This window comes from Ictidomys tridecemlineatus, unplaced genomic scaffold (genome assembly GCF_052094955.1).
Source record: "Ictidomys tridecemlineatus isolate mIctTri1 unplaced genomic scaffold, mIctTri1.hap1 Scaffold_741, whole genome shotgun sequence".
Lineage (NCBI taxonomy): Eukaryota > Metazoa > Chordata > Mammalia > Rodentia > Sciuridae > Ictidomys > Ictidomys tridecemlineatus.
Window position 1 is genome coordinate 211,836 of NW_027525375.1, and position 13,511 is coordinate 225,346.

The 13,511-nt window shown below is 46.8% G+C and overlaps 1 protein-coding gene across 1 annotated transcript; it reads right to left on the minus strand.

Moving 5' to 3' along the window:
• Positions 1-6,378: 6,378 nt before the first annotated feature.
• On the minus strand, positions 6,379-13,037 carry LOC144374548 (uncharacterized). The gene is given in 3 exon segments (XM_078037318.1): positions 6,379-8,180; positions 9,005-9,160; positions 9,897-13,037. Coding segments are annotated over 3 exon segments (3,696 nt in total). The 5' UTR covers positions 12,622-13,037; the 3' UTR covers positions 6,379-7,365.
• Between the last annotated feature and the right edge of the window lie 474 nt (positions 13,038-13,511).

A 13,511-nucleotide genomic window follows, 5' to 3' on the forward strand; every position in this document is an offset into this window, starting at 1 on the left:
TTTAACGAGAAGTCTTTACTTTATTATGTGACTTTTTGCATCCCTGAATTGGGGGGAAAAGACCAGAGCTCTCTTTGGAAACACGTCGGCTTTGTTTGCATCATGACAAGTAGGTAAGGTCTGTCTTTTTTTCTATTTCTTTTTTCTTGTCAAGTGCAGAGTATTCAGCCGATACTAAGGATGCATACCTGGGCAGGGGGTCTCTGGTTTTAGGAGGAGGCAGGATCCCATTGCCTGAGATCTAGGGGACTGGCAGGAACTAAGGAGATCACTCAGGGTGGCCTTGATGTGTGCAAGGCTGTTATCTTGTGGCCAGGATATTTCTCTTAAAAAGAAAAAAAAAAGTGGCATATGCCTGTCATTCCAGTGGCTGGGGAGGCTGAGGCAGAAGGACGGGGCATTCAAAGCCAGCCTCAGCCAACCAAGGTGCTAAGCAACTCAGTGAGACCCTGTCTCTAAATAAAATTTAAACTAGGGCTGGGGAAGGGGCTCAGAGTTCGAGTCCTCTGAATTCAACCCCCAATTCACCAGAGAGTGAGGGAGCCCAGGTGCATCTGGGGTTTACCGGGTCTCCGGGTCTCTTCTGTGCTGATCTCCTTACTCTGCCTCCAGCCTCAACGTGGGCTGGAGATGCAGATTCAACAAAGCTGGAGGAAAATCAGCTCTAATGCTGCCAACCTGGTTGGAGCTGCCAGGCCCAGTCGAGAGCCTCCACCACTGGGCAGTTCCCAAGGGAGGAAAGGCCAATTCTGCTTGGAGAATTTTGCACAGATGAACTGAGGACAAGTCAGCACCCAAAGACGCTCTGGGTGGTCTTATTATAGGAGGAGGCCCAGGTGATGAAACTGTCAAGAAATGACTTAAATTTCCTAACATCAAAACCCAACAGAATTTAGAATTCTGGTCACCCTAATCCTGACTCAATGCCGAGACCTCAAAAGAAAAAGAAAAAAGAGAAAAATTGCACCCAAACCCTACCATTCTTGTTTCCTCCTTGCCTGGAGAAGATATCACCCCCCGTCACTCAAAAAGAAGGCTCTTTGGACTCAGGCTGTGGAGAGCGGAGACTGACTGATTCCCTGTCCAATCAGAAGCCTCTGTGCTGAGCGCTGTCCAATCCTGAGCGTAGCCAGCAGCAGAGGGGCGGGCCTCCGCGATCGGAATAGGATTTATTTTTCCGAGGTCCGCGGTTCCTCTAAGATTCCTGCAGTTGGACTCCAGGCTTCGCTCCTGCCCAACATCCCGGGTGGCCCTGCCATGCAGGGGCTGAAGCTCACCAGTTCAGGTTTGGCTGCTGGACACCAGAAAATTGTGAGTGTACAGTGGCACCTGGTGCCTGGACAGGGAGGCTCCGGAGGGAGGTCGGGCAGGGAGGCCTTCTGGTAGGACCGGCTGTGACGGGAACCCAAGCTGGCGGACCCTGACTTCGGGCGCTCTCTGAGACCACAGGCCTGAACCTGTTATTGACAGCGTCCATCAGTCCCCCTGGTCAGCCTGGTGTGGAGCGTGACAGTGGCGGAGACTGCTCGCAGGCTCCCCATCCCCTGGGCAGCCTCAGCCCCTACTGAATCCTATCTACAGGACAGGTGAGCGAGGCTGCCAGGCGTCTTCCCGGCTGTGGTGATTGACAGGTTGGACCACTGGAAGACTCCAATCTCTGAGCCTGGCGATGGCGCACACCTGTCATCCCAGCAGCTGGGGGTGGGGGCTGATGCAGGAGGACTGCGAGGTCAAGGCCAGCCTCTGCAAGTGGGTGAGGCACTTAGAGACTCAGGGAGACCCTGCCTCGAAATCAAATGCAAAATAGGGCTGGGGATGGGGCTCAGTGGTCGAGTGCCCCTGAGTTCAATGCCCAGCACCCCCCCCCCCAAAAAAAATAAAATTTCCAAACACCATTTTTTCTGCAGGAGGGAAGCTGTCGTGAACAGAAACCTTGCCTATTCATAAACTAATTTTGTGGAGTTCATTGGTTTTTTTTTTTTTTTTTTTTTTTTTTTTTTTTTTTTTTTTTTTTTTTTTTTTTTTTTGTGGTTGTTGTGTTTTGGTAGTTAACAGAAGGGTGCTTTACCACTGAGCTCTGGTAGTTTTTAGTTTTTATTCTGCCCGCTGCTCTAGCTAAGTTGCTGAGATTGACCTTGTTAGGGTTTGATATATAATGACTTTTCCATTGCAATTAAGTGTATGATTTTTACAACAACGTGGTTTCCTGGGTGGACTCTGTTGACGTCGTTATTCCTTGATGACAGTTGTAACAGTACAGCTTCACAATGCACGTGTTAGGTAATAACTTCTAATTTTTTTATCTTATAATTTTTTGCTCTTATAAATCAAAAGTTTCTTGGTTAAGTTTACATATATTTAACTCTGTGGATGAATTTTAGGATTGGGTGCTTCCATTAAGAATAAAGCATGCTGGATTGTTTATTAGTGCATCAGAGTTATACATAATACCACCTGCATATGGCACCGTGTAAAACTGACCCATGGTATTTTATACTATTTTTAAGCTGAATGTACCATGACTATTAATGTATTATCCCAGTCATATGAACTGATTGCAGCAAGTTCCTGTGGTGGGGGACTCTCATGTGACTTTAATGACAAAACAGTTTCCATAAATAGTTAAGAAGCAGTTAAACTCCTTGAGTTTATTAGAATTCTTTTGTTTCCTATCTTCATTGATACTATTTAATTTTCTCTCTGATAGGTTTTAGTTTATATTTCTCGGATTTCTAAAGATGTTGGATTCATTTTATTCTTATTATTGAACACATGAGTATCTCTTGGACAAATTGAAAGCTCAAGTCTCCTCCCTGAATTTCTTCTGTGCTGGATTTCAGAGTGTTGGGACCATGAGAATCATCACTCCGTGGCCCCTTTCCTACCCAAGGGGGCTGAGATCTGCAGGGGTCTCAGGTTTTTCTTCCTCCTGAGCTTTTCTTTTTTGGGGAGCGCATGGGAGTCATAGTGGATTGAATGCAGAGCTCCTTTTCCACTGAGCTACATCCCTCCTACTTTTTATCATTTATCTTGAGACAAAGGCTGAGTCTGGCCTTGAACTTGTGCTCAGCCTCCCGAGTGGCTGAGATTATAGATGAGGCCCTCCTGCCTGGGTCCCCCTGAAACTTCTAAATGTAAGGGGAAGCAAAATGTCAGATACAGAACCCCGTCTCCCAGATGAAAGCTGTACATATGTATCAATTAATTCCTCAAATTCAAGTCCCCTGTCCCCATTTCCAGTAAAAATATGTGTGTGTGTGTGTGTGTGTGTGTGTGTGTATTTGTGCATGTGTACTCCCTTTTTCTCTCCCAGGCCAGACACCTTGTCAGAATGTCTTTGGCTGAGTGTCCCCCCTGTGGACTGCATGTCCCAGGGGCCTCATGCCCTCTGTGATATTTTCCTGGTCCTGGTTTGGCTCTGCCTGACACGATGATTTCACACCTGGCTCATCTGAGGTCTCCTGAGCATCTGGTGCATATCAGCCACCTGTTGACCTATGAGCAGGTGCATTTAGGGGAAGTAGTTTCTCAGGGTAGTATGTGATGGCCCTGTTGCTGGGAGGAGTCTCCTTATCCAGAAGCCACTTCAGATGTTTCCTCGTCCTGGTTCCTGTGGATACTTGAACATCGTTGATCATGCAGCCATTTATTAACACACTGGTTCAACTTTCTTTGGAAATGCATCCAGAATGGTTATTAGCTTTTAAAGAACTCCATGCTATTTTTAAAAATGGCTGCACTCAACTGACATTCTAGCCCCATGTGAGCGGGTCTCTTTCTCCATACCCACGTTGTTGGAGGACTAGTTCCTTCGCCTATTTGATAGGAGCCTTTCCCACAGCTGGACTCAGGCTGCAGAAGCTTTCCTACTTAGCTGGTGACTGAATTCCTGTTGGTTAGAACCCAGGCTGCCTGTGCTCACTGCAGGAAGGTGGTGTGAGCCTATTCTAGAAAGAAACAGGGTTTTGACCCCTTTTGCTTCACTCCTGGTGTGGATCGTACCACAGGTAAATACTCAGACATCAATATGAAGTCCCTACTTTGTGATCCAAGGAAATATGCACATGCACAGTTGCCACTGCTCCCAGAGCTTGGTGGGTTAGGATGGAGTCCATGGATTGGGAAAAATGTTGGGACCCTGAGTGCCTGGACATACTCCTTCCAGTAAGAACTGGTCAGGCCTGGAGTTATTACTGAGGTAGGGGGGAGAGGGCTCAGGCACGGCTGCTGGGTGGACTGCATCTGTCCTGTCTACCCTTAGGGACTGGCTAGGGAGGAGCTCAACTTTTAGCAACCACAGTTTGCAGATCATGCTGCAAATCCCTTCTAGGGATAAACTGGGACCCTTGACCTCACTCCCCTTCTGCCCTGGTTCCATAGATAAAGCTCATGACCCACCACAGCTGTAGAAAACCACCCCTTTCCTCTTATCCTGATACTTGTGTATATCCAGATCTTTCTTCTATGAGCACCAGACAAATTGCATTTCCAGCTACAAGTCATTTAGTGTCCCATGTGCTCCATTTGTGACCTCAATCAGTCTTCCTCTACCCTGGGTGACACTGAATTGGGGTATTCTGTCCTAATTATGTGGCAAATTGCTCAAGGCAGGACTAATGCCCAAGTGTACCCCAACTTTACCTGCCCTTCGGATGGTAGATATTTTTTCAGTGGTCCAATGCATAGGTCTCTCAATCAATGTATAACTTTACTTAAGAGGGACTCAAAACAAAAGTGGTTATTTATTTGGTGTATCCATGTGTGGAGAGAATCCAGGAGCCTCCTATTCTGGTATAATTTTGAAACAAAATCCTCCTCAATATGTGCTTCTTTGGGGTGCTGGAGAGTAATACAATATCAGGCACATCCTGCCCCCAAGCCCTACCAGTGCTCTGCACCTCCAGTTCCCCACCTCCCTTCATGCTGGGTTGTCTTGTGCATTCCTATCAAATCATCTGCTGGATATGTTTGCATTTATCTAGGCCTTTTAATTGCACTTAATAATGACATTTACTTACATATGGAGTCATTTATGAAGTTTCTGCATTGTAATTTTTTTGGTCCTAAAATCACTGCAATATGATGTTTTTTTATGCAACAGCAGAAGGGTGGGTTTATTTGGAGATTAGCATGCTGGGGCTCCTTTTATAGCAAAGAGAGATAGAGCCCTGAGAACCGCTTGAGCAGAGCTTATATATTTTTCTTGGAGAGGGCAGGGAGGGAAGTTCATTGATGGGTCAGGGTGAGTGGGCAGTTTGCCTGCAACCGAGTGAGGGAGTGCATCCTGCAGTTTGGCAGTTGGGGATAGCACATCCTGGGAACAAGATTAGCAAAGAGTTCACAGTTGGGGACAATACATCCTGGGAACAAGATTTCAACAGTGTTTTGTTAAGCATATAGAAAAACAGAGTGACAAGTACCTATTTTATTAACCTTTCATTTTCCATTTTTTTTCTGGCTATTTTTAATTATAAAAGTGATCATTGGGGGGTGTCACCTTCTGTGTCTGCTAGTGGGGTATATTGTTGTCTGATTACCATAAGTTTGACTTGTTTAATTTGGGATTGGAGAAAGGAAATTACATGATTGAGCAAACAGGGTCCTAGAGTTAGCAACAATATAAGAATTATTAGAGGGCCGGCCAGGGCTGATAAAAGTGTAGTTAACCAGGGGGATTGTGTGAACTAAGACTCGTATCACCCTTTTTGGGCATCTTTCTCTCTCTGATGCTCTTTAAGGTGTTTTTTTAGTTTACTCATAGATTCTCTTACAACTCCAGTATGGTCAGCATAAAAACAACATTTTTCCCTCAATGCAGCACAAAGGCCCTTTTCTCTCATGAAGAGGAGATCTAACCCTCGCCTGTTCTGTAAAACAACTTCAGAGAGAGAGGTTAAAGATTCCTGCAAAGCTGTGATGGAGGTTTCTAATATCTTTAAGTTTTGGTCCATTGCTGTTTCTAATTGGGTCATTTGTTGTGTCCCATGGACCAGGGCGGTGGTCCCTGTGCCCACCCCTGCAGCAATTCCCATTCCTAATAAGATGGCTAAAGTGAGGGATACAGGTTCCCGGCGAAACCGGGTTGTATGCCCCCCTATTTGATCTTCAAATGAATCTGCATCATGATAGAGCACTCTGGGAAATATCTGCACCATTACACAATAATTTACAGAGTTGTTAAATATCTGGGCTGAAATGTAAGGAGTCAACCCTGTGTCACAGGCCCACAAAGTTCCATTATCAGGAGTAAGGAAGCCCTGTGTGATGTCAATATTTTTTGTCTGGATACATAAGTGTTGTTTACTTTTAGGTGGAGACCCTATACATAAGCCTGCCCCAGTTACTTCTGGGAGGGTTAGTTTAGGATTTTCACCCCAATTACAGGAGGAACTCTGCGCTTTTATTACATAAGTCCCATCAATTGCTATCCCTTCATAGTAAGGAGGAGCAGAGGAGAGACAGAGCCAGCAGGACTGAGTGAGGTCTGGCTGTGTGAAATTCAGCACCGCAAAGGCTCCTTCAATTAGCCTCCAGGGAAAGGGGTTGACTTCACTCTGGATTGGAGGAGTAAATAAAGGTGAAACTTGAGGAGTATGGGAAAGTGAAAGATCCCTAGTAGGTTTAGGTTCGGATGGTCTATGAGGCCTAATTACTGGCTTGAGGGGATTGGGCCCTATAATCAAGGGAATTTCTTTTTTTTCTAACCTGATAGTGAACCACAGGCCAAAATCATATCTTGTGGTGTAAAATCGCATTCCATAGGTTTTTCCTGAAAGCCATGCCCAGATATTTTGGTTTCTTCCTTTGGAGGTGAAAGTTATATTTAGGGGATTGCATAGGCTATTTGTGTCACATGGAGTAGGGTCAACTAGTCCAGATGTCCCCGCTTGGGGGCTCCGTTTAAATGGGAGACATTGTTTGGGATTTAACTTAGTATTATTTCTTCCTACCCGAATCAGACTATCAGGAGAGTTTGGGTTCCACCAGACAGCCCCTATATGCTCACATCCCCATGACTTACAGAAGAAGTCGGCTTTTCCCCCACACAGCTGTGACTGTTTGTGGCTTCGATAGTCCGCCGGGCATACATAATAATCTAGGCTAGCCAACCTACATCTGGCTTGTATGTCCCTACATCCATAATGTTTGTTTTTATTATCTATAGTACGGGGGGGATTTAATGGAATTTTAGTGGGATCTTTTTCATCAGGGATGTCCCAATAGGAAAGACCTATAGCCAGCTGACAAATATCTGGGTGGAGAGATGGCCACCAGGTCCCTAAGGGGGCTGTATGCGAGATAGACCATACTTCCTGTCCAGTAGGATTTATGATTAGCCATCGCTGCTGAATGGGCTGATGAGGGTTAGGACTGCTGGTGGTCAGGGGGAGAATCCATAGCCCTATCCACATGGTGAATACGCAATTTGAGAGGGTTACCAGTCTTTTTCAATTTCCAGCCAGAGTCTGGACAAGGCGCAGGCTTGAGATGAGAGGCATGGATCCAGGAAGTGATTCCATCTACTTTTACCGCTGTAGGTGTGATAAGTAGCACCTGGTATGGTCCTTTCCAGCGGGGTTCTAGGGTTGACACCTGATGTCGTCTTACATAGACGAAGTCTCCCACTTGATATCGGTGTGGAGTCCCTTCGTCCCCAGGTTGGTAGACAGTGGCCAGCTGTTTCCATAGGTATCGCTGGGTTCTTTTAAGAGCTTTAAGTCTGTCAAGCAAGGGGGTGTGAAAGGAATCGTTAGGTCTTAGAGTTGGGGTCAGGTCCCTTACTGGAGGAGGGGCACCATAGAGAATTTCATAGGGGGTGAGGTTACACAAAGAAACAGAGGGAGTATTTCTTACACGAAACAGTGCATAAGGCAGGAGCATAGTCCAATCTTTTATGCCGGTCTCCAAGCTTAATTTTGTCAAGGTCTCTTTAATGGTTCTATTCATTCTTTCTACCTGTCCTGAGCTCTGGGGTCTATAAGCGCAATGTAACTTCCAATTAATCCCCATGGTCCTGGCTAACCCCTGACTTACCTGGGCCACGAACGCTGGTCCATTATCAGACCCTATTACCTTGGGCAGGCCGTATCTTGGAAAAATATCTTTCAGGATCTTCTTGACCACCATTTGTGCCGTTTCTTTTTTTGTGGGGAAGGCTTCAGTCCATCCTGAAAATGTATCTACAAAGATTAGGAGATATTTAAGTCCATACCTTGCTGGCTTAATTTTAGTAAAGTCCACTTCCCAAAATTGTCCTGGTCTGGTCCCTCGAAGGTGTCTTCCTACAGGAAGCTTGGAGGGGTATGCATTAACCAATTGACAGGCCCGACAGGCTTTTGTTACTTGTTCAGCTATTTTCTTTCGCTGTGAGCCAGTTAGTGGAAAACTCTGTTCCTGATCCTTTAGGAATGCCTGCAGTTTCTTTGAACCAAGGTGAGTGAGTTGGTGTACATTTTTAACGTAGTGTAGGGCTTTCTGAAATTGTAAGCTGGGTTCAGTGTAGTCAAGGAGTTCAGTGTCACTGTCCTTTGTTAAGTTGTCGGGATGCTCTGATGTAGTTAAATCTCCTGACTTATATTTTTCCCGTGTGGAAAGTGTTAACATAGTTATTCCGTTTAGGGCTGCCAATTTAGCCTCTTCATCCGCCCTTCTGTTCCCGACCGCTACGGGATCATTTCTTTTCTGGTGTCCTGGACAATGCACTATAGCTAGTTCTTTAGGGCTTTGCACTGCTGAGAGGAGGCGGAGGATTTCATCTTTATTTTTTATTTTTTTCCCGTCGAGGTTAATAGTCCCCTTTGCTGGTAGATAGCCCCGTGTATATGAGCAGTAGCAAAGGCATAGCGGCTGTCTGTATATATGGTGGCCTTTTTGCCTGCCGCAAGCTCTAATGCCTTCGTGAGGGCGATTAGCTCTGCCTTTTGAGCCGATGTTCCCTCCGGGAGGCTAGAGGACCAGATGACTTTAGTTCTGCTAACTATTGCTGCCCCAGCCTATTGCTTACCGTCCTGGAGAAAGCTGCTGCCGTCAGTGAACCATATGACCTCAGGGTGGGGCAGTGGCTGATCCTTTAAATCCCGTCGTACACTGGTTTCTTCTGCCAGTATATGTTGACAGTCATGAGTGACAGGTTCTGATGATTGCTCAGGTAGTAGTGTAGCTGGGTTAAGCGGGGCGGGGGGTCCCAGTATTATTCTGTCCTTGTCAAGCAACAGGCTCTGATAGTGTGTTATTCTAGAGTTTGATAACCATCTGTCTGGTGGCTGGCGGATGATGCTCTCTAGGGCATGGGGGGCTATAACGGTTAGCTTCTGCCCCAGCGTTAACTTATCAGCATCTTTGATTAATAGGGCTGCTGCTGCTATAGCTTTTAGGCAATGGGGCCATCCACTAGCCACTGGGTCCAGCTTTTTAGATAAGTAGGCTACAGGCCTTCTCCAAGGTCCTAGAGTTTGAGTAAGCACTCCTCGCGTTATTCCTTTTTTTTTCCTCAATGTAGAGAGTAAAGGGTTTTTTTACATCCGGGAGTGCTAAGGCCGGAGCAGATAGCAGTGCCCTTTTAATGTTATCAAAAGCTTGTTGGTGCTCAGGGTTCCATTGGAATTGGGCATTTCCCTTTAACAACGGGTATAAAGGAGCAGCTAAGGATGTAAACCCAGGTATCCATAACCTGCAAAAGCCAGCAGTTCCGAGGAACTCTCTGAGTTGCCTCTTATTAGATGGGGGTGGTATCTGCACAACGGTTTGTTTTCTGGGCTCAGTAAGCCATCGTTTACCGCCCCTAAGGGAATAGCCCAGGAAGATTACTTCTTGCTGGCATATTTGGGCTTTTTTGACAGAAGCTCTATACCCGAGTTGAGCAAGCTCGGATAGTAGTGCTTGGGTCCCAGACTCACAGTTTTCTCTGGTGTCTGCTGCCAGTAGCAGGTCATCCACATATTGGAGTAGGGTGACTTCGGGGTGCATGGTTCTGAAGTTGTTGAGATCTCTGTGAAGGGCTTCATCAAAGAGAGTGGGGGAGTTTTTGAACCCTTGTGGGAGTCTAGTCCAAGTTAGTTGACCGGACGTTCCGGTTTCTGGGTCTACCCACTCAAAAGCAAACAGCAATTGACTATCTTTATGTCGAGGCAAGCAAAAGAAAGCATCTTTTAAGTCCAGAACAGTATACCATTTTCGCTCAGGGTTCAGGGTGCTAAGCAGATTGTACGGATTAGGTACTGTGGGGTGAATGTCCTGCACTCTGTTGTTGATCTCTCTTAGGTCTTGAACAGGGTGATAGTCCCCAGTTCCTGGCTTTTTTACTGGTAGCAGGGGAGTATTCCAGGCCGATTGGCAAGGCCTTAGGACCCCCAAGGCCAGATATTTTTGAATATGGGGCCTTATCCCATCTTTAGCTTTTTTGCTCAGAGGATATTGTTTAATATTAATTGGGGAGGCTGAGGTTTTTAACTCCACCATTATTGGAGCTTGTTTTACAGCTAGGCCTAACCCAGCAGTTTCTGCCCAGGCATCTGGGTAATCTGTTATCCATTTCTGGGATAGCTTGCCTGTTTGATCAGTCTTGGGGGGTGTGAAGAGTTGATGTTCATCTTTTACTGACATAGTTAAGGCCATGACTATAGGAGTTTTTACTGAAGGATTTAGAAATTTCATTTGGGGGCCTTCAGGGTTAAAAGTTATTCTGGCCCGGAGTTTGGTGAGCAGATTTTTGCCCATTAATGGGGCTGGGCATTCTGGGATCACTAGGAAGGAGTGATGGATTTTTCCTTTTCCCAGGTCCATGGTCCTTTTAGTTGTCCAAGCCCGATATTTACTGCCGTTAGCCCCTTGAATTAAAGACCTTTTAGTTGATAGAGGGCCCAATGGGGCCTTGAGGGCTGAGTATATTGCCCCTGTGTCCACTTCAAAGTTTACTGGGGTTTCCTCCACTTCAAAAGTTACCCTGAGCTCGGGGAGGGGATCCGAGCCCCGACTTTCCTAATCATCCTCCAGAGTTAGAATGGCTGACTGGCGTGGCTGTTTCTTTCTAGGGCAGTCTTTGGCCCAGTGTCCTTTTTCTTTACAGTAGGCATATTGATCTGAGGCCAGATGTGGCTTCTGGCGTGGACCCAGGTATCTCTTTCTGTCTCCCTGTCTCTTAACTTCTGGCCTATTTGTTGTTGTGACCAGGACCTTAGTCAATGCCTCAGTCTGTCTTTTGCTTCTTTCATCCTCCCTTTGCTCCCTTTCTTTCTCCCTTTCTTTCTCCCTTTCTTCCCTTTCTTTCTCCCTCCTTTGTTCCTTCTCCTCCTCAGTTTCTCTTTTATAGTATACCTTCTCAGCTTCTCTGACTAAATCTCTCAAAGTCATATCTTGTAATCCATCTAAGCGTTGTAACTTTTTTTTAATATCCAGGGCAGCTTGCCCAATAAAGGCCATCATGACAGATGCCTTTTGATCCTCTGCCTGGGGATCAAAAGGAGTATATTTCCTATATGCCTCCATAATTCTCTCCAGAAACATAGAAGGAGATTCATTAGGCCCTTGAATAATTTCTCTTACCTTGGCCAAATTAGTTGACCGTCTAGCGGCTGCTCGGAGACCCGCTATTAGAGCCCGGCGATAAGTGGACAGATGCTCCCTACCTTCAATGGTGTTGGGGTCCCAGTTGGGTCGGTTCAAGGGGAAGTCAGCTTCGATTATGTTGGGAAGTTGTGTCGGTCGCCCATCTGGTCCGAGGATATTTTTTCTTGCTTCCAGGAGGATTCTCTTTCGTTCCTCTGTCATGAAGAGAATGCCTAAGAGTTGTTGGCAGTCATCCCAAGTAGGCTGGTGTGAAAACATCAATGACTCAATCAGACCTGTGAGCCGGGTGGGGTCCTCGGAAAAAGGGGGATTGTTATTTTTCCAATTATATAGATCTGAAGAGGAGAAAGGCCAATACTGGTAGGCTTGCATTTCTCCACCATGGCCATCCTCTATCATTGGCCCATAAGGACGGAGGGGAAGTATCACGGGGGCTTCAGGGTTTTTAATCATTCGCTGCCGGCGAGTTCCTTTAGCCGGGCCAGCTTCCTCCAGGGGAGGAGGGGCTATGGGTGCCGTGGGGGGGTCATCTCTAGGGCACTGAGCTGGCTTAACCTCCTGTGGTGGAGAAGCTGAGTCAGCAGCAGGGGAATCTCTTAGAGGGTGTTGGGGGTTGGGGAATGAAGGCAGGGGATAAGGAAAGGGAGGAGAGTCCAGCAGAGTCAAATCTTGAGACTCAGGGAGAACAAAGGGTGGAGAAGGAGCAGAGGGTTTGAGAGATAGAATCGTGGGAGGAGGACTAGGAACGGGGATAAGAAAAGGCTTCACCCACGGAGGAGGAGATTCACAGAGGTCCTGCCAAGTTAAGATATACGGCTGTTGATCTGGATGGCTATGTGGCCCCGGCTGAAAAACAATATCTTTAATTTTTCGAATTAGTGGGGAGTAGAAAGATCCTTCTGGAGGCCATCCAATTCCAAAGGCAGGCCATTCTGAGGCACAAAGAGTCTGCCAGGTCCGACGTTTTACTGAAAAAGAAAGATTCTGAGCCCTTATGCGGACTTCAGCCCAGTGATCAAGGGTCAGGGACAGAGGCGTGGAATGACTCTGTCCCATAATGAAAGTTACTTGAACAAAGACAGGGACAATACAAATGACAAATGTGACACCAACACGGACACACAATGAACACACAATGAACAGTAAACGTGTAACACAAATCCAGAGGCAAAGATTAAAAACAGACAGTGAATTCAACCTGAGAGAAAGAATAGTTGCCGGCAAAACCAGACGGGTTGGCAGCAGAATACAGATGAGGGCACCTCCGTCCCTCCCAGATGGGGGCACCTCTGTCCCCCCCAGAGTCTCCCAAAGCGTCCCTTGAGGAGACGTGGTCTGTGGCTTCAGGGACACGTCTATCCACTACCGCCAGGGAGAACTTACGCTCTCCGCTGACAACCACACTCTGCCAACCCAAAACCAGAAAACCAGAAGACAGATGAGGGCACCTCCGTCCCTCCCAGATGGGGGCACCTTCGTCCCCCCCAGATGGGGGCACCTCCGTCCCCCCCAGAAGCTCTGAGAGCTTTCGCTCTTCTCTGAGCCAAAAACCAGAAGCCAGAAACCAGAAGCCAGACAATCACAAAGGAAAAACAAGGAGGAGAAGAAGAAGGAGATAAGGCGCCATACTTACCCCCCTAAAGGAGTCTTGTTGAGGTCTCCCTGTCCGGCGATGCGCAGTTCCCGGCCAACGCACCAAATGTAAGGGTACGGCGAAACGTCGGAGTAGAGACCACAAGAGACTCTCTTATGCAACAGCAGAAGGGTGGGTTTATTTGGAGACCAGCATGCTGGGGCTCCCTCTATAGCAAAGAGAGATAGAGCCCTGAGAACCACTTGAGCAGAGCTTATATACTTTTCTTGGAGAGGGCAGGGAGGGAAGTTCATTGATGGGTCAGGGTGAGTGGGCAGTTTGCCTGCAACCGAGTGAGGGAGTGCATCCTGCA